The sequence below is a fragment of the Lycorma delicatula genome, chromosome 5 (assembly GCF_047948215.1).
Source record: "Lycorma delicatula isolate Av1 chromosome 5, ASM4794821v1, whole genome shotgun sequence".
Taxonomy (NCBI): domain Eukaryota; kingdom Metazoa; phylum Arthropoda; class Insecta; order Hemiptera; family Fulgoridae; genus Lycorma; species Lycorma delicatula.
Window position 1 is genome coordinate 160,279,707 of NC_134459.1, and position 21,237 is coordinate 160,300,943.

Here is a 21,237-nt window from a genome sequence, read left to right on the forward strand (position 1 = left end):
GCAGATTCGGTTCTGGGACCTACTTTATTCGATTTTTCAGGTCAATAGCCATAAAAAATCACTAATATTGCACCCTTGATTAACTACTAAAAATTTCAGTACGACCTCATTTCACCAGAATAGCTGAAATCCAAGCAAAATCTTTCACTTGCTGTGGTTTACAAATGAAGCATTTTAGGACATATTTTTATAGAATTCTTTCCATTATTTTTATGAGAAGAATAGATTATGAAAGTCCTGGGAGAACTTAGTGATACATTCTTTATAAAACCCTTATATTCTGTTTTAATTATGTTAATAATAATGTGACTAACTTTATAAATAAGAAAATTATAATTATAACTCAATAAATACTAGAAAATACACGGGATATGTACTGTCAGCACCTATACAGTACGCATAAAATAGAAACAAATTATTATTTGTTTAAAAATCAAATCAACCTACTGAAATTTGTTATTACAACAAATGGGACTTATGAAATTCTCCCTATTACGCTTTACAATTTTACAAAGATTAGAGTCTTCTTATATTCTAGATTTCTACTATCAAGTCATCATTGTAAAATAAAATAGTAATTTTTATAATAACATAATGTAAAATAGAATACTGCAATTCAGAAATCCAGAAATCATTTCATTAATATTACATACACTTAAGTATTAATATCCACTATAATACCTAGAACATTTTAAAAGCAATTTTACCATTTCCCTCATTCCTTCTTTGGCCTCTTCATTCCTTTCCTCATCAAAAATTGAAATTATTAAATGTCCTCCTTGTACTTGTTTTATGTTTCTTGATTGGATCATATGAAACATCTGAAATATAAGATTAGTAGTAAATGTTTTAAAAACATTCATTTATTTTAAATAAAACAAAAAAATGTAGTACAATTATTCTACTTTTCAAATAACAGGATTCAATTGTGTGTAACTGTAAATTTGTATGTAAATGAATGTGTAAATGTGTTGGGAAAATTGAATTATAATACAAGAAAGTATTTAATCATTTAAAGATTAAATTTCCTTGACTAAGTTTTAATAAAATTTAGTCATTTACTTGTACTTCTCACAAGATTGTGAAGCTGCTATAGGTATTTATTGGTTTTGGTTGTTTTTGAACTAAAGTGTGATGTTTCATTTTTAATTGGTTTTACTTAAAGTAGTAAATAGCTACTCAAATAAAAGTGGTATCTTTGTTCTGATAAGTTGAATAAGAAAAATACTCACCTCATCCTCCATATAGCGAATATGTTGAAGAGTATCTTCTTCAAATTTCAAATTTTCAACCATCAATGAAAATAAATAGACTTTGCTATCAGGTGTTGCAAGTGAATCTGGCTGCAAAACACATGTTACTTTTATACAAAACCAAAAAAAAAGAATTATGTAACTAGAAATTTTTAAATATTTAATAATATAGGGAGGGCACTTACAAATACTATTTATTTACATTGCTTAGTTTATTACTTATAAACCTTCAGCTCAAAAGGAAAGGGTTTTCTTCTAAAACCCTTTCTCATACATCACACATCATACATGCTCATACATCAGAGAACATCTGACAAATGAATATTGGACTAACTATTACTTTATTGTGTATACTGTTTCTGAAAGGAGTTTTTACCCATTCATGAAATTAGGAGATGAATCTGTTCCCAAAAATTTTGGAAATCCTATATCTATGTTGCAGTAATGGAATTTTTTTTTACTTATAATACTGATGTCATCAACTGTACATCAAATAAGGTCTGAGACTGATTTTTATCTTACATATATTAGATGGTGAAACCACTGCCTCCCAAACTTATAAAAAGTTACATTTTATATATAAGGTTGTCTAAAAGGTATTGAGCCTTTGGAGCTCAATATTGAGAGTACATTTATTGTTAGTGGAAAATAACATTATGAGACCACATTGCAACATTTTTGCATCATTTTTTTTATGACCTGCTATTTTTTTCAGCTACACCATAATCCTATTGCTGTAGAACTTTTGTGGTTTTGGTCAAAAAACTGTGACATGTGGTTTTCACAGGCCTCTTTTGAACTAATTTAACACCATTCAGGGGATGTTCTGCAAAGATCAAAACAAATAATAGTCTGACAGTGCCGGGTCCAGGCTATACGGTGGATGCATTAAAACCTCTCAGTCAAGTTCTTTCAATTCCTGATGGGTTGTTAAAGATGTACATGGTCTGGCATTGTCAGCATGGTATATGATGCCCTTTTTGATGACCAGTTCAGGCCATTTGTTTTGAATTGCTAGGTTCAATCACGTTAATTATCAGCAGTACAGGTCTGAGTCTATCAGACTACCAGCAGCTTGTGATACACGACGCCCTTCCAATCTCACAAAAAGCACAGCTTCTTGGGCGTCAGAGTGGGCTTTGCCATAGACTATGGGCTTCTCCTTGCTTTGACCACGATCTTTTTGTACATTGTTGTAATAGATTATTCACTTTTCATCACATGTGATCAACCACCTCAGAAATGGCTTGATTTTGTTAGATTTCAGTAGAGATGTGCAGATAGAAATTTGATCAAGTAAATTTTGCTTATCAGATCACATGTCACTCATATCTTGAGCTTCTTTTTATAGCCAGCTTTCTCCAAGTGGTTTAACACTGTTTGGTGATAGGTTTTTAGGTCACTGGCAATGTCATGACTGCCTTCATGCTGGTCTTCCTCAACTTTTGCCAGAATATCATTCACTTTTCTGTGATTGGTTGCTCACTGGAGGAACATCTTGGACATCAAAATTTCCAGAATCAAAGCAAGTGAATCATCTTTTGGCTGTTGCTTTTGATAACATATCTTGCCCATAAATAGTACAAATTTCTTCATGAGTTTGTACAGTATTTGCGCCTATATCAAAATAAAATAGTAAAATGTAACACAGTTTTGCAGAAAGTTTGCTCATTTTCACAATGTAATACCTTACGTCTGAGTGTAAGAAATCCAATACTTTTTGCACAACTACTAGCTTCAACTGCCAGCTGTTAAATGACGTTTGGCCTGACCCTCTGTGACTCATATACTCTGAGATTTGAGACACTATCACTATCTTGTGTCACTACTTTTTAGACTACCTATTATTAATGAGAGGCTCTCCATATACCAAGGCTAAATTCCAAGGTTTAAGCTAGGTAAACATATACAGTTCTACTTTATTCTAAAAAGATTCAGTACCTTTTTCATTCTATCCTCATTACATTAAAAGGAAATCCCTTCTTTCAAAATGTTTAGAAAATATTAAACATTTAGAAAATATCACCTTCAGTCAAATGGCATTTTCAGGTAAACATGTCACTTTTAATTCAAGTGGATAGTATTCCTATTACAATAATAGTAATATTTCTGTCTTCTCATTCTATAAAACTTTAAGGCATCTTGTTACATGATAAATATTATATAAGATGGTCATATTGATTTAATTTGTAAGAGACTCAAAGCATACTGTTCCATATATTTATTACATTATTGTTCCACTTTGTACACTTCAAGAGTTCTAATCAAATGTTAATTTTGTCATCAGAATTAATTACACTGATAAATAAAATATAATTTTTGTTTCTTAGCATGAAAATTTAATCTATTTTTTAATGCTAAAAACAAATCTTAAAATTCTTCTATCACCATTCTTCCATTCATTTTATTTCATTCTGAAATTTTATTTTCATTTCATTTCATTTTGAAATTGTTAACATTTTTTAATAATTTAAAAATTAAAATTTAACAAATTTTTAATGTTATATGATGATTATTATACATATATGTTTTTTATTTTATATTATTACTTTATATTTACGAGCTCAATATATATTTTTAACTCTATTAATCAATTGTAAATCATAAAACAATAACTTAAGTCATAACACAAACATCACATATCAACATGTACTTCTGTATTGAAGTGTACATGAACCAGATTCATCATGTCTGCATAATCAAAGACAACACAACGCTTGTTGGCTTTGTTAGCTTATTGGTTTTAATATTATAATCTCCTCAGTCAGTGAGATAACTGATTAAGTAAGTATACAGTGAAGTTTCATAATGCCTCATAAGTATGAAAATGATTTGGATAGTATTTGTTACATGCGTGGTGAATTCACAATAAAATCACATAAGAAAAACATTACAACTTTAATTAAAAAAGTTTATAAATTGTACTTTGATTATAAAAATCTGAATAAGACATGATAAGAAAAGGACTCTTCATGTAATATGTTGTAACTGTGTGGTTGAATTAAAAGAACGGTTAAATTGCACATGAGAAAAGCTGTGCCATTTGTGTCTCTACACTTTGGCGTGAATCAAAAGATCACTTATGATACTTCTGTTTAACTAATGAGTGTAGAATTTCTAAAAAGTTTGAATACAATACTCTAACCTTCATTGGCACCTGCATTCAAACTTGTATCTCACATTGAATCCATTTTGGCTCCCAAGGTTCCTGAGAACTTGTTCCGTGAAAACAGTGATGAAGAAGCAGACATTATGGAAGAAGAATCAAAATCATGAATCAGGACTTTGAATTACATTCCAGTGAGCCACATCTTAAATCAAATTTCACAAGGTGAGCTAAATGACTTGTTTTTTAAACTTATAAAAAAATCAAGCTAAACTTTTAGGCTCAAGACTATAAGGTAGAAATTCATTTTAAAAAAATACAAAATTCTCAGACTATCAAAGCCAACAGAAAGACTTTTCTCAACATTTGCTGAAGAAAATTACTTAGTTTACAAATATTGATGAACTAAGGTTATACTTAGACAGTTAGAGCAAGTTCATAGACCTGAGGAGTGGCATAGCTTAAAAGTAGTTCTACTTTACAATAGTTATAAATATCCTGCTGAACCATTCTGTTATGGAATTAATATGGAAGAAATGTATGATGTTATGAAAAAATAAATTATAAAAATCATAGTTGAAATGTGTGTGGAGATTTAAAAGTAAGTTATTTTGTTAGGCATGCAATTAGGCTATACAAAATACTGTTATTTTATTTGTGAATGGGTCAACTAAATTAGAAATCAGCATTTTGTAGTAAAACAGTAGAAAAAATGTGGTGAAAGAAACACATATTTATGATTCTCTAGTTAAAACATTTTTGCCACCCCTTCATATCAAACTGGAATTAATAAAAAAATTAGTTAAAGCTGTAATGAAGGACATTCAAAAATTCTTGTACTTAAGGCAGAAATTCCCAAAAGTGAACTACAAATTAAAGAAGTAATTTTTGTTGGCCAACAATTAAGGGAACTGATCAGAGAAGAGATATTTAACTCTCTGTTGACTGATGTAGAATTGACTGCTTGAACAATGTTTAAAGTCACTAGTGAAATTTTTTTGGATATCCATAAATCACAAAAACAAAATTACCAGGATACTGTAGATAAACTGATAAACTCATACAATGCTATGGGTTGTTATACGTCCTGCATTCATATCTAGATATCTTCTTGCCAAACCTTGGGGCAGAAAGTCATGAATTTGGTGAACATTTCCACCTAGATATTTTGGTGTTGGAAAACTATTACAATAGCAAATGGAGTGTTAATATACTAGTTGATTACTATTGTAGGACTTTAATTTGAAATATACCTGAGGCTACTTACAAAAGAAAAGCCTCTGCTAAGAGTTTCTAATGTAAGTATCTGACATTCTATAACATTAGGTATATTAACTTTTATAAACCTTTAATGCACCATTTCTATTCAGTGCAATATTTCTAAAAACAATTCAGAGAAAGGTATCACACTTAGAAAAACATTAAAACCATTTTATTTTGTATATGAATGTTATTAATTAGTCCATTTATCTAAAGTGCAATAGTATATATTGAAGAAACTTCAGAAAGTCAGAATGACTTTTTAGGATATAGAAATAGGCTGTCAGATGTTTTAAGCCAATAAGTATAATTAATGTAGGTCAATCTTTCCATACATAACAAACTGCATTGTTTAATATGAACTTGTTCATTTTCCATAGCTAAAAAATAGCTTTCTTCGAACAAATCAAAGAACTGCTTTCACATAGTGCAACATAATATTTTACATCTTCTTAAGAATTTGATGGTTCTTCAACACCTGAAATCTCTCAAGGAATAACATTCTGGTAAGGGTGTAAAGTAAGATAATATACCAATGGCCAAAAACTGTTCAATGAATCAGTTCTTGTGGATCACTGTGGTTAAGAATGCTGGCTGCAATTCACTGCACACTGTTGACACTTTTGTTTTGGCTAATAAGCATAACAATTAATGCCAATTAAATTTTTAAAAAAACAAAAATAAATCTTAGCCTACAAGAAAGGATCTCTTATTTTTGCTTCTCTTGCCATTTAAAAAAAATAATTTCTTGCAATTCTTTGGATTGCCAACCAATTATTAAATTTATTAGTCATAAATATCTTTTTAGTTCTTAAAAATCTTCTGACCAATTTATTTAAAATATAGATTTATAATTTATTTTTACAAAAGCAATTATACTCTGTTGAAATGTTTTTAAACATTGAATAAACCTGATTTTTTGTGTATTATTTTTTGTGTATTAAGTTCCCACTTTAATATTTTTTCAATTACCACCTTCAACATTGTTATTTTATACAAATTGATTCATTTGTTATCTTCACACTTTTTCATCACTTTTGCTTCATATAATTATTTTTGTATTAATATGGACTATGGCCACTTTCATTTTCAATTTATAAACCTTTTATTTCATAATGCTGCTTTGATCAAAAGGTACATTTTCTTTAATCCTTCCAGGAAAATATTCAACAAATCTAAAACATAATTTTGTTCTTATCTGAATAAATATTTATGTTTTAACTTTATGGTAATGAAGTCATTATTATAAATCGTAATTTTTGTAAAATGAATCGATCATTAAACACATTTCTTCAGATATATATATATTCAAGTACAGTAAGTGAAAGTTAAAAATTATCTAATGTAGCAGAACACATAATATTAATTGAACATAGAATACGTCAATAATTTAGAACTATTTAAGATTGTTAACAATGATGATGAAAATTATACAAATATTAGATTAGAAAAATGTTATGTTTGCAAACTTAAATTCATAAATATAATTTAGTTTATATGCATGACATTTAAGTTGGTACAAATTCAGAGAAAATTTGATTTATTTAGGCTACACTGATTTTCAATTTCAGTTCTAGTACTTAATATTTGGACATACTCGTTCCAAGATCAGATACTGAAGGGATGATTTTTTTTTTCGCAGAAATATTTTTAATAAAATAGTAATGTACATAAATTATAATAATGAAACTTTAAGATGATCTTAGGAGTGAAAGAAATTCCTCACTTTATGTATTCTGTTCATCTACTCTACTTTTGGTGGTTCATTTATTAATACTAAAATTGATAATTAATAAAACAATATAGATGCTATGTTTAAATTATTGTACTTAGGAGAAAAGGGCATTCTATATCATATTTACCTTATAAATGGTAAATAAGTCACTGTTGTATGTTAGGCGATCACCTAGTTGAAGCATAGGTGGTTTGGTAAATCTTCTCATAGCAGCAGTTATTTTATCATCAGCATAATGGTATTTAAGAATTATTTCATTAGTTTGAATGAAAAATTCTCTAGAAGCTACATCTTCATCAGCAGGAATATCAGGATTTCTTTTATATTTTTCAACAACATACTGAAACAGTGATACACATTAGAAAGAAAGTTTGAAGAGTATTTCTTGCAATAATGAATATCATTATTTTGTTGTTGAAAGAGACTGGACCATAAACTTCTCAATCAGTAACTAAAAAAAAAAAAAAATGTACAACATAAATATATTATTTGAAACACTCAGTATAAATAATTTCATTAAAACCAGAAAACTCTAAAGCAACTCACAGATGCATTCACACAGTAAAACATACTCATTCTCATACTCTAAGATATTCAGTTTATTGACAAATAAACTTTCAAATCCAACAGTTACAGGATTCTCAAAGAAAGATCAAAGGAGGACCCAAAATCATGAAAAACATGCCACATCTCAGCACAAGCTTCATTGTCAGCAAGGAGATCATAAACTCCATCATCAACTTCAGTTCTCCTAATGGAATGCCTTTCCTTTCTCACCCTTAAGTTTGCAAACAAAATACACATTTTGATTAACGTACACACACCCATCAACCAGGACAGCTGCAAAAACTATCAGAAAGTTGGTGACTACTTCCCAGGATGTTATTTTAAAATTCTTCTCAGAGATTTTAACTTGTGAGAAGAAGTTAACAGTGGGGATATACCCAACACACAATGTAACAAACAAGAATGGTTAATGACTGATCAAATTCTGGCAAAACCATAATATTAAACTATTGAGCGCACAATTCAAAAAGAAACAATCTAAACAGAAAACTTGGTTCTCCCCCAGTTGTAAACTTGGTGAATTCAAATTGATTATGTTACCACATCTTATTGAAACCAAAATGAAATCCCCACATGCAAGTCAAGTATGGACTTAATATAAAAACTGACCATTACTTAACTACAGTAAAAACCATACTAATCCAAAACACTAAACCCAAAAACTGCAAAAACACTCACATTCTGAAATTTGACATCAAGCTCAAATTTAGTGACTTCTAAGACATTACTAACATCAAGACCAGCAGCTGGAGGGAAATTAAAACAACTTGCATCAAATTAGCCTCCAAAACATCACCCATTGAAAGAACATCAAAACACCCACAGTGGAACTCTGAATGTGATATTGCTCTCACATGTGTGAGGGCATGATTCCTGGCTTGGGAGCGCTGGCCCAACTCCTAACTTGAAATTAACTACAAACTTCTTAGACAACAGAGAACTCAAACATCTAAAATGAGTAAGGCAAGCTAAATGTTCATATGACAAACTCCAGGTCCAAAAAATAAAAAAAAAATTTCAAAGCCTACAACATCTAAAAATTTTATCAAAACTTCAAGAGGAACCTCTCCAAATTTAGTCCCAAAATCTTACCTTCCAATGCCCAGATGGGTCTCTTGCCCTAGCAGTCAATAAAACTGGCAACTTCTTGCTGACTACTTCAGTCAACTTCTCAATGCCAAGCTTCTGCATCTTCTCTCTCAAGCACTTCCTCTGAAAACTCAACTCCTCTGAGACAAAATCCTGAATCTTAATCTCCATCTTTTGAAACCCAGGGCTATATCAAGAAGCTTAAGACTAACAAGAATCAGGAGAAGACTCAATCACTGCTGAAGAGTGGAAGTATGCAAACATTCAAATGATTGAAAACTTACAGCATCTAACAGACATCTGAAACTCAGGCACAATCCTAGTCAATTAGTGGATATTCACCCGCTGCATAAGAAGGGTGACAAAACCAATTTTAACAGTTACTAGGTAATCTCTCTTCTCCTAGTCAGGAAATGGGGAAACGAACTCTCTAACCTGAACTAAATTCAGTTCAGATGCAAAAAGCACAATCTCAACATGAACTGGCTTCCAAATTCCTCTAAAAAACACTATTCATTACAAACATTAAAGATTCTCACAAACATATTTGAATCAACAATAATCAAATCTCTAAATTTCTAGTCAGCAAATTCAAGAACCTTAGGGAAACCACAATGCCCAATATATCTGAAAAAGAAGCAATGAATGAATGAGCATATAAACTGGAACTCATGTACCAACAATTAACATGTACAATAAAAAGTGTATTTCCATCAATGCTAATATCTGCCACTACAAGATCATCATCAAACTTGAATGCTTGTATGCAGCAGAATGCCTGGAACCACTATTAAAACGAGATACCCAAGTACTTGGATGCAAAGAAAAAAGAAAGATCCCAAGAAAAATTCTAAGCTCAAGGAAAATTGATGATACAAAGTTTGAACTGACAAGGAATTCTACACACTATGAAAAACTAACCAATATAATTTGAAAATGCAAGATCCACTTCTAGGGCCACATTTCTCGCATGAATGACATATGACTCCCAAAATGTATCCTCAAGTATCATCAAAATAAAAAAAAAACAATAGGTGGATGGATGATATTCATAAAATTATGCAGAAATAAACATCACCAATGAAGGGACATAAGACCCGAATACATTTTGAGAAAGAATTAAGAATTTTAGTGGGTTTCCAGAACTAACAAAACAAGTCAACAACTTGGTGTAGTCTTAGGAGAGAATAAGCTCCATTAGTAAAAGATTAAAAATTATTGGAGTAAAAAAATTAAAAACCATAGGTAAAGTTGTTCATGTGGCCCATAGGTGGCTTAAATAGAAAGAAAAACAATATATATATTTTTTTATATATAAAATTTTAAACAATATGAACTTTTAAACAATTAACAATATAAAAAGTTAAACAAGTTTAACCCAGAAGGATTACATTTTATACTGCCGATCTCCATGGTAGGGTGGTATGTATCAGCCTTTCATCAAGAGGTACCAGGTTTGAATCCTGATAAGCATGATATTTTTCTCATGCTACAAAATTCATTATCATCCATTGGTAACTGTAAGTGGGTATAAGTCTGTTGTTATTCTAAACATAAATAAATAATTTAATAGCGTTTTCGAGGTTTTCCCTCATCATGAATTAAACTATTTTTTTTTCAAATCACACATTAAATTCAAACATTAAAATTATAACATATAAAATATGTAGTAAAAAATCTAAAAATGTATTAAAAAATATAAAATTAAAATATTAATTTTTTTTTATTATGTGGCTAGCCACTGTACTGAACTGAAGTTATTTGAATTTATTTAAGTTATATAAATGAGCTGCTATTTAAGGTGGTTTTGATAAGAAAGTCATTATCAAATTCTGTCTATACATTAAATCAAAATAAACTTTTGTCTATACTTGTATAAATAATATTTTTCCATTTATTTAATTTTTTATTATTATTATCAGACCCTTTTACAATTTTTACTATATTTAAATTTGTATCTGAATCGGTGATTGAATGTTTATTGATTATCAAGATTGGAGAACCCTAACTTTTTGTTTTTATAAGATCTAAAATGTTCTGCAAACCTTGCCCTAAATGATCTACTAGTTTTCCCAATATAAATTTTGCTACAATCATTGCATGTTATTTTATAGCTACCACACAAATTATTAAATGTTTTATTACATGATTATTAGGTATATAAGCTATTTTATATTTTTTATCATTGTAAATGTTAACTAAGTTTTCAATAATGTTGGTAGAAAAGGAATATTTTATATAGATATGTTCATCAATACTTTTATTATTTATGAGTATCAATGTTGTTTCATTATTAGATTTTAATTTCTGTTTTTTATTAATATTATCAGCTAATGTCGCATTATATCTATTTTTTACTGCAATACATTTTATAATATTTATTTCTAAATCTAGTTTTTCTTCATTATTATGTGTGTAATGTACTGCTCTACTTAACATGTTTGTAAATGTGTTAATTTTGTGTGCTGATTCAAACTTCTGTTAATAGTTATTTTGTTAATTGTTGGTTTCCTTTAAACAGATGTTATAATTTTATTACTTTTACTAATTTCTATATCAACATCTAAAAAATTTATTTTTCTGTATTTGTCAGTTTCAAAGAAAAATTTTTAATTATTATGACAGGAATTAGGTTTTTCAAAATTATTAAGTGTTCATTATTTATAGCAGGTTCATAGACTATCAAAATATCATCTATGTAATGAACCCATAATTGAATTTTATGAATATAGGTAATCCCATATACTATTTCATTCTCAAATTCCTGTAAATAGATTTCTGACATAACAGCCAATAATGGAAATCCCATAGGTAAAGTAATCTTGTATGCAAAATTTGTTATTAAATTCAAAATAATTTTGTTGACATATATTTCTGATGATAGTTATAATATTATTTATAAACTTTGGGTCTTCATTATTAATTTCCAATTTATTACTTATTATATGTACAGTTTGGTCTATAGGGACGCTGGGGTACATGTTAGTTATGTCATAACTTATCATTTTCGTATTTTCATTTACTGTTCAACTATTTAATTTGTTAACTAAATCGTACCCATTTTTTATTATATATTAATTAAGTAAATTGATTTTAGATCTGAGTATCTTATCTATTTCTTAAGTAATAAAGTAACAAGGAGAGGATTTGAAATTAATTAGTGGTCATATCAGGTTATCTTTTTTATATATCTTTGGAAGACCAGTAAGTTTGGGAACAAATGGTCTAAATAGATACAATCTAGTGTGATACCTCATATTATTATTGTTATAATTAAAAATTGATTTAATAAAATAATATAACAATAAAAATACTGATTTAAACAATTTATGTGGGGTTTATATGATAAAGTGTAATGATTGTAAGGATATTTATGTAGGTAAAACCAACAGATCGTTCAAAGATCTATGTCTTTTTATGAACATTTTAGGCATTATAAAAACAAAAAATTGGGCTTCTCTAATGTTGCAGATCACCTTATAAACAATAAACATTCCATTTCTGATGTTAATAATACTAATTTTGAAATTAAAAAGGGATACATAAATTAAAATCTAGATATTTAAGAAAAATATATATATATAAATATAAACAAAGATTCAACTTGATCATCTTACCGACAGATTTTGAAAGAGACACACTCATAAAAGGAGCAATAGATAGTGTAGCACCTTCATAGATATTACATAAAATATTTATTTAAATAGTACAGTACTGTAGTATTTGTATACGCTAGAAATTGTTCATCTCAGCCTCTGAAGCAATATGTAATGGTGGTCCCAGAGGTTAAACAAAAAAAAAGTACTGTACTATTTGGCTAGCCATATATATACTATTAAATGTTTGTTTTTGTTTTATTTTATGATTTCATATTCTCTTGTATATGTAATCGCAATTTTAATTTTGAAATTAAAAAGGGATACATAAATTAAAATCTAGATATTTAAGAAAAATATATATATATAAATATAAACAAAGATTCAACTTGATCATCTTACCGACAGATTTTGAAAGAGACACACTCATAAAAGGAGCAATAGATAGTGTAGCACCTTCATAGATATTACATAAAATATTTATTTAAATAGTACAGTACTGTAGTATTTGTATACGCTAGAAATTGTTCATCTCAGCCTCTGAAGCAATATGTAATGGTGGTCCCAGAGGTTAAACAAAAAAAAAGTACTGTACTATTTGGCTAGCCATATATATACTATTAAATGTTTGTTTTTGTTTTATTTTATGATTTCATATTCTCTTGTATATGTAATCGCAATTTTAATCTTTTATTTCTTTAATGTTATGTTTAATATGAAATTTTATAAAATTATACAAGACTGATGATATGGGATTCTGCGAAAGTACTTTTGTGAATAATTATATAAATATACAAACAAATAAGGTAAGAGTTGTCTTATATCTATACTTGGGTGGATTAAGTTGAATTTTATATATTTAAACATTTAAAAGAAATTAAATTAAATTAATTATATTTAAAATTAATTTTATATATATATATTTTTTTTACTGGTTATCATTACAATTTCATAATGATAAAAGTTCTGATTTATTACCCTAATCTTCTACCTTTGGGTACATCGTTTCAATCAACCCTTTTGGGTAGTTCAATTTGATGGGGTTACAATCCATTCTTATCCCTCCATCCTTGAATTATTTTCTTTCATAATTCTTTTGAATATGTAAGATTTGAATTGTATCAACCTTTTAATTGGTTCTGTTTGGTAAGTTAGGGAGACATAATAATATAATCTAAATGGAGCTTGTATGGGGTTGTTTACCTCTTTCTGAAGACACCTGCTCATACTTGATTATTTATGTCTACAACTTAATTATTTATAGTTAATGATAAAGAATAAGGAAAGGAAAAACTGTGTGGTTTTTTACTGTTCTTGCCCTTCTTGTCATTCTTATCATTACCTGTAAGCAAGAGAATTTAGATTTTGTTGCAATAATTTTTTGATAGCGCAAAAGCTTTTACATACAGCATGCTCAGACTCATCACTTTTCCATCTGATAAATCTATAATTTTTCAAACTTGAAGAATGTTAAAATACTCATACAGGGCATGTTAAGAAAAATTCTTTGAAATATTTTTTTAATTTAACTACCATTTAAATTGTAATCAAAAGAACAAGACAGAATTCCACTAATTTCAAGTATACAACTTTACTAAATTTTTTTTTTGTTATTTTGGGCATAATGAAAGGTATTGTTGAACAAAACTGTTATACCAAGACAAGATTCAGCAAATATATGGTGATGAAGCTATGGGAATTTCAAAATCAAAGAATGATAAAACTTGAAAAAAATTATCAAAACATATCATAAAAATCAATAGTCTTGTAGATTATTAAAAGCCAATGTTTAGATGGTATTGAAAATTGTTTGGAACTTAATTATGAAAGATTATTTGTTCTTATGTGAGGGATGCTAATCATATAGATTATAAAAAGTTCAGCTCAAACAATTTTATTGATGATTTGGGAATGAGTAAAGTGGCTGCAAAATTTGTAACTGTGGTACTCTCAACTAAAAAAACATAGATTTATAATAAAATTATATAGAGAATGCTGGATTGTAATAACATCAGTTTTTACTTTTTAAGGGAACTTAGTAACAGGTTTTGAAAATTTAGCCTAAGAGTATGTACAAGAAACCAAGGATAGTGACATTGCTAGTCTTCAAACTTTCATATGTGAAAGCAAGATGGAGGAAAAACCAACATGATAAGGATATCATGCAGTTAAGTATTTATTTATATCATACATATTCTTCAGAAGGTAGAAAGTTAATAAATATTGTTATCAAAAGGTTAATAATTTTTATGATAGTGTTTGTTTTGAGAAGTGCAAAATTGGAAACTCCATCACTACAGTGTAAATACCAATTCCCTGCAACAAAACATTGTAACTAAATGTGTGATTCCACAGCTTTGCCAAGAATCAAACTCTACAGTTATGATTACCTATGATATATAATTTTCACCAGATGAAAAATTCACTTGAAAAAACTGGAAATTTTGGTCTTCAAAGTAATTTTGGGATTCACGAAAGTCTGATTGCTGATAGGATGTTGTGTAGAGTATAATGATTTAGCTGAATGTCATTCTGAATCACTAGTTCCAAATATTTTCTGAACAGTGGGAAAAATACAAGGCCAAGTGTATTGCATTAAAAGGATAATACTTTGAAGTAGTTAACAGCAGTAATCAAATATGAAATATATCTTTGTTTTAGTGCTCCAAAGTCGGAAATATTTTGATTAAAAATCGAAACAATAAAAACCCTGATCCTGGATTCAAGGTAGGGGAAAAAGAAAAAATGGATAGTGCCAGTAAATTGAGTGAACCAAATCAAGACTTACAAATTATTTATTTCAAACAAATTTTTGAAAAACTGTCTTCAGATAAAACTGTTTGGTTTTGAAGGGAAAGTAATATATTACTTTTGTTTTACTTAAAAGAACTTTCCAGAGTTAACAGTTTTTTAAATGTAAACTTACATTTTTTTATGACTTTTTGTTTACATGGAAATAATAAATTTTGTCCAGAAGATCTTTTATTCATCCTCTTATTTTTTTAATTCAGTCAATAGGAACACATTAAGAAATGTGTGTATTTATCTGGAAACAAAGTATCCACATGCAAATGAAGTTGTGATGTAGTACCAAGCGCATCAATGTATATAAAATCATAATCAGTTCAGCTATAATGAATAAATATTTCTTTCACTATGAACAATAACTATTAAGACTTCAAATAATAAGTCTGTACGCAAATCGATTAACAAGCAACAAACTCAACATGTAATAATCATCAACTCGTTTTTAACAATAATTTTACTTTTAATCAAAATCTTAAAATAAGGATAATTAAAACAAATAAAAAAATAAACAAAATGTTAGTTTTCTACTCTTCAGAGGTTATATATTTCTGATAATGGAAATCTTTAGATCAGTAATATAGTTTATTGACTGCTTAGTTTTAAGTTTAATAAAATTTAATTGATTTAATCAATTTTTTCTTTATTTTTAGAGATTTTTTTTATTTTTATTATTAAACAACACAAGAGCAACAGGCATCCATTGTGAGGTATTACGTCAGTTGCTCCCGAGTGTCATGGCAGTAGACTGCCACTCCCACTCCCTGACTAAGTTCCGCACTGGAACCGCCTGTGGGGTCTCTCCTGGTTTGTAAGAACATTCTGACCTCCTCTTCTGGATGGCTGAGATGCTCCTCCCCAAGAGAGCTACCCTTCCCAGTCCTAACCTATCTGGGGTCTGAGCATGCGTTGCACACACCTATCCCCCATAGTGACCATCCTCCCCTCATACCATGAGGGTCCTAAATGAGTCATCAGAAGCACCTCGTTTTTGAGATGTTGGGCGTCGATTTGCTTTTTTTAATCAATTTGCCCTATTTGAATGGTAATTTGTAACATATGAAAATGCAATGCCTGACTGGAATTTGAACCCAGGAATAACCAATGTTTTGCAGGGTTTTATTGCTTTTATATGGCTTTTTGGTTTTATCAAGTAATATCTGTTTTACATGGTTAATTTTGTTTTACTAGATTTATCTGGTTATTATTCAATGTTAAAGGTTTGAATTGATGTTTTACTGGTTTTATCTAATTCTATTCTCTTCTTGTTTAGTTTAATTAAAAAACCAAATCCATTTTTGATTAGTTTAATCAATATTGTTAGAAAAAAAAATGTTAAACCAAATCACTCAATTGATTTTATCTGGGTTTAACAAATTTTAACCAATTACAATTGGGTTTCATTTAATATTAACCAACTGGTTTTATTTAGTTTTTACTTGTTCCAATTGGTTTTTTTATTTATTCTACTTATAACGAAGTTTGACCTGATTTTAAAAACTTTTTTTTTGGTTTTAATATAATTTTCCTGGTTTTTACAGTTTTACTCTGTCTCTTCTGCTTTGACCACTTAATTCTGTTTTAACTAAGTTTTAGTTAGTTTAACTAAGTCTCTTGATACTTTTGGATAAAAAATTACGTAAAAATTTAAGAAAAGATAAATTTAAAATCAGATTAAGAGAAAGATCCAGAAATAACTTGGTTATCGTAACTTTTTTCAAAATACAACAAATATAACGAAAATCTTTCATAGAAACAAAATCAAAAAAATCACAATCCTGCTAAATAATCTGTAATAAGTATAGCTTGAAAATTTTGGATTAGAACGTTGTAGAGTTGATGTTTGCTAGGTTTAATTAACATATTTTACTATAAAAGCTATAATAAACATATTTATTTTATTGCTTTGGGCTTATTACTTTTATGTAAAATGGTTCTCAGTGTTACTATATAATTCTGCTAGAAAATCAAATCAAGTTATTACACCTCATAGTTGGCAGGCATATCAATTACAAGTACTACATTTTATTGACTTTACTTCATCAACACTGACAAGAACAGACAGCAGATGTGTACGTAATGAAGGTTGCTAGTGGCTACTTCATATGCACATGGTTGCTATGGCAACTAATTTTTTTTTCAACGGTCAATGTGAAATCAATTTTGGAGTAGTTCTCATATATCATAATTTTCAATAACTAGCTAGTGTAAAAAATAAGTAACACCCAATTATTATTCCGATTAATAAAGAATGAAAATGCTCAACTGCATTTTTTAAAAAAAAAGTTCTCTTTATTAAGTTTGCTAATCAACATTTTATTAACTGGTCTATTCAATACTTACAAACTGTAGATACCTTCGAATATTATATAACTATTTCCAAGAAAAAGTACACAGAAGTCTGTCAAATATTTTGCAGAAACTAAAAAACTTCATTTACTAATTAATGGAAATTAAAAAGCTATACTTTTTTGAGGTTCCAGAGTATACTTTAAATTCATTTATATTTACAATATTATTTATATACAATTATAAATTACAACTTATATACAATTTACAATATATCTTGTACATTTATATTTACAATATAAATTTAAGTGACGTTTAATTTCTGACTTTCCTTGATTTCCTTTGTAATTTTTCTCATCCTTTTTCTTTCATAAAGCAAGAACCTTAAAAAAACATCTAATTAAAAAAGAATAGTTTAAAAAAATAAATACCAAAACTGAATATCGAGGTGAGGCTTCTTGTTTCTCAAATCTATCATCTGTTTTACAGTATCTTGACACTAATCTGTCTTCTCTGTCTTGAAATAATTCAAATATATGGGTAGGCCCCATTTCAAATTTTTTTAATCCATCAACTCTAGCTTCGCTGTAAAATTCAATTACCCTCAAAATTTGCGAATTTACACTAGACTGTTTAAATTCTGAAAAATAAAAAAAAAATATTGCCACTTATAAGAAAAAGTAAACAGTATGTTTTGAATCATTTAGATACAGATACGTTGCATTCCTGCGCATAGCCTAACGGCGGAGGCCGGGGATGTTGGGGGTGTTTAAGAAAAAAAGGAAAAAAGCTATAAAAGATACAGATACGTTACATAAATATAACACAAACACACTGTTGAAACCAGGAAAATTGAAACAACTAAAAAATACACTTGACAGATTCAGCATTAAAATTCTGACAATACAAGAGAAACGGTCTACAGATGAATGCCACTTTGACTCAGAAAATGACAATATTTATAACGGGGAAAACTTGCAGTGCAGATAAACACAGGACTCAAACAATTTGGTACAGGCTTTGTGGTTCAAAAGTCAGTAACAGATTCTGTCATTGAATTTATCTCACCATCGGAAAGAATCTCGAGGCTACCAGTAAAATCAGGAAATAAGGGGTTCACAACACTCTGATTAATGTGCACGCACCAACAAATGACCATAACAGAAAAACCCACAGGTGATAGAAGACTTCTTGAAGAAACCAAAAACAAGATTCCCAAACATCATGTCAAGTTTCTATTAGATGACTTTAACGGGCAATTAGGGAAAGAAAAGAAATACAGGAAAATCACAGGACCAATAGAAATGGTGAACGCCTCATAAACTTCTGTTATAACTTCAATGTTATGTCAACGCAATTCCTGAAATCCACACATAAATTAAAGAAGTGGAAATACCCCAATAAAATGCTTGAAGAATTCCAGATTGACCATACTGCCATCTCCAGGAAAAACATCAAAGAAATACTCAGTGTAAAAACAAGGAAAGGATTCTTTGAGTCTAACCACCACCACCTACTCCAAATCAAGGTAAACTTCAGTCCAATAGAAAACGAACAAGAATACCCATACTTTCTGTACTGACCCCGAATATCTAAAACTGAACAAGGAGAAGATCACTGATGAACTCCATAGGGTGGATACCATGAACTGGTCTGAACTTGCAGAGAAATTGAAAGAAACCATAAAATTAGGATAATCTTAGAGAAAGAGAAAACACAGGAGGTGAAATATCACGTGTGATCATGCTGTCGAGGGTAGGATTAGAACCTGGAATAATTTCAACAATCTTAAAACAACAGGAAAGTAGCAAAGATTCATAGAAATAAGAAAAAAGTCCTCCAAAATTATTCGGGGAGAAAAGCGCAATTACAACAACAATAATCGGCTGAAAGAAATAGAACAGGACTTTACCAAGAACAACACCTGGAATTTCTACAAGACATTCACAGAAAATCTTGCTGGTTACCACCTTCCTAGCCTGCGATTCCGACAACCCAATGGGGCCTTGGAAACTAACATGAAAAATAACTGTGAAATTCTAGCCAAATATTTTTATATACTCCTCAACTGCAAAGCATCCTCAGAACAATTAAGGTCGTTCAACACCAAATCCTGAGTCACTTCCATCCACACACAAAGAAATTGTGAACATAATCAAATCATTGAAAAGCAACAAGGCTCCTGGTGAGGATGGAATTATTGCGAAATTCTGGAAATAGCACCACAAAAACATAACGTCTAAAATTTGCAGAAAAATATTGAAGTCTGGAGAAGAGAAAATCCTGGAAGAGTGCCTTGATACACCCACTTAATAAGAAAGGAGACAGGACAGATCCAAACAATTACAGAGAGATCTCACTTCTCCCAGTCACCTATAAGAGTGTCTCTAGAGTCTTGCTGAACTGACTTAAACCCCAAGTAGACCTACAGATTGGCAAATATCAGGCAGGATTCAGAAAAGGAAGGTCCTATATTGAACAAATCTGGAACCTCAAGACCATACTATACATCAGATAATCTTGGAACCCACAGTCACATTTGTCGACTTTAAAAAGGCCTATGACTGTCAACAGACAAACCGTGTTTAATACTCTACAAGAATTTGTAGTTATAGAAAGACCAGAGGCATCATCCAGGAAACATTATCAGGAACCACCTCAAAAGTCAAATTCACAGGAGAAATCTCAAACCCATTTGAAGTAATACAGGAGTCCAACAAGGGGTGGCTTATCACCACTTTTGTTCAGCGTTGTCTTGGAGAAGGTAATCAGAGAATTGAAGAAGCAAGGTCAAAGGCATCCAATTCGGAAAACAGAAAGGAAATAGAATTAACATGAAATGCTTAGCCTTTGCAGATGATCTGGCTGTATTAACAAACAACAAAGATGAAGCCATTTTTGCATTGGAGAAATTGCATGAAATATCCTGTAAAACCAGACTCTGAATTTCTTATGAAAAGACACAATATATTGACACTAAATCAAATGGAAAATTCCCACCGCATACAAGCTTACATGGAATCATTATAACAAAAGGACAGTGTCTCGCAATGCGAAACAATGACATTACAACACAATTGTCTTGCCGAAGGCCTTGTATGCAGCAGAAAACCAGAATAATCAGAGGAATGACCAAAATTCATGAAATCAAGAAGCAAGAATGGAAAATCCTCAGGGAAATCCACAGTGCAGTCCTCAGAGACAGAACCTGGATCAAACGACCCACAAAGGAATTATATGAAAAAACAGACGTCATCACCAACAAGAATAGGAAAAGGCATTTACAATTCTATGGATACGTATGCAAGATGGGTGAAGATAGCCCATTAAGAAAATTTTCAACATCATCAAGACAAGCAAGTTAAAGTCCATTTGGATGAAAGAAATACAAAACAACCTGTAACGACTGAACATCTCAGAAGAAGAAATAACAGACAGAAGGAAATTTAGGGGTGAAATTAGAAATAAGAAAATTGAACAAGAGCAAAAAAGAGAAATGATAGGAAGAAGATGGACAGAGGAGAGGAAGAAGAAATA

General features: G+C 29.8%; 1 protein-coding gene across 1 annotated transcript in view; it reads right to left on the reverse strand.

The window, feature by feature from the left end:
* The window catches only part of lobo (coiled-coil domain-containing protein lost boys), a 428,504-nt gene that overhangs the window by 9,305 nt on the left and 397,962 nt on the right, over positions 1-21,237 (reverse strand). Inside the window, exons 9-12 of the mRNA XM_075367810.1 lie at positions 18,132-18,340; positions 7,482-7,694; positions 1,233-1,343; positions 708-821 (exon numbers count right to left, since the gene is read on the reverse strand). Of these exons, the coding sequence (XP_075223925.1) occupies positions 708-821; positions 1,233-1,343; positions 7,482-7,694; positions 18,132-18,340 (647 nt within the window). The remainder of the gene's footprint in view (positions 1-707; positions 822-1,232; positions 1,344-7,481; positions 7,695-18,131; positions 18,341-21,237) is intronic.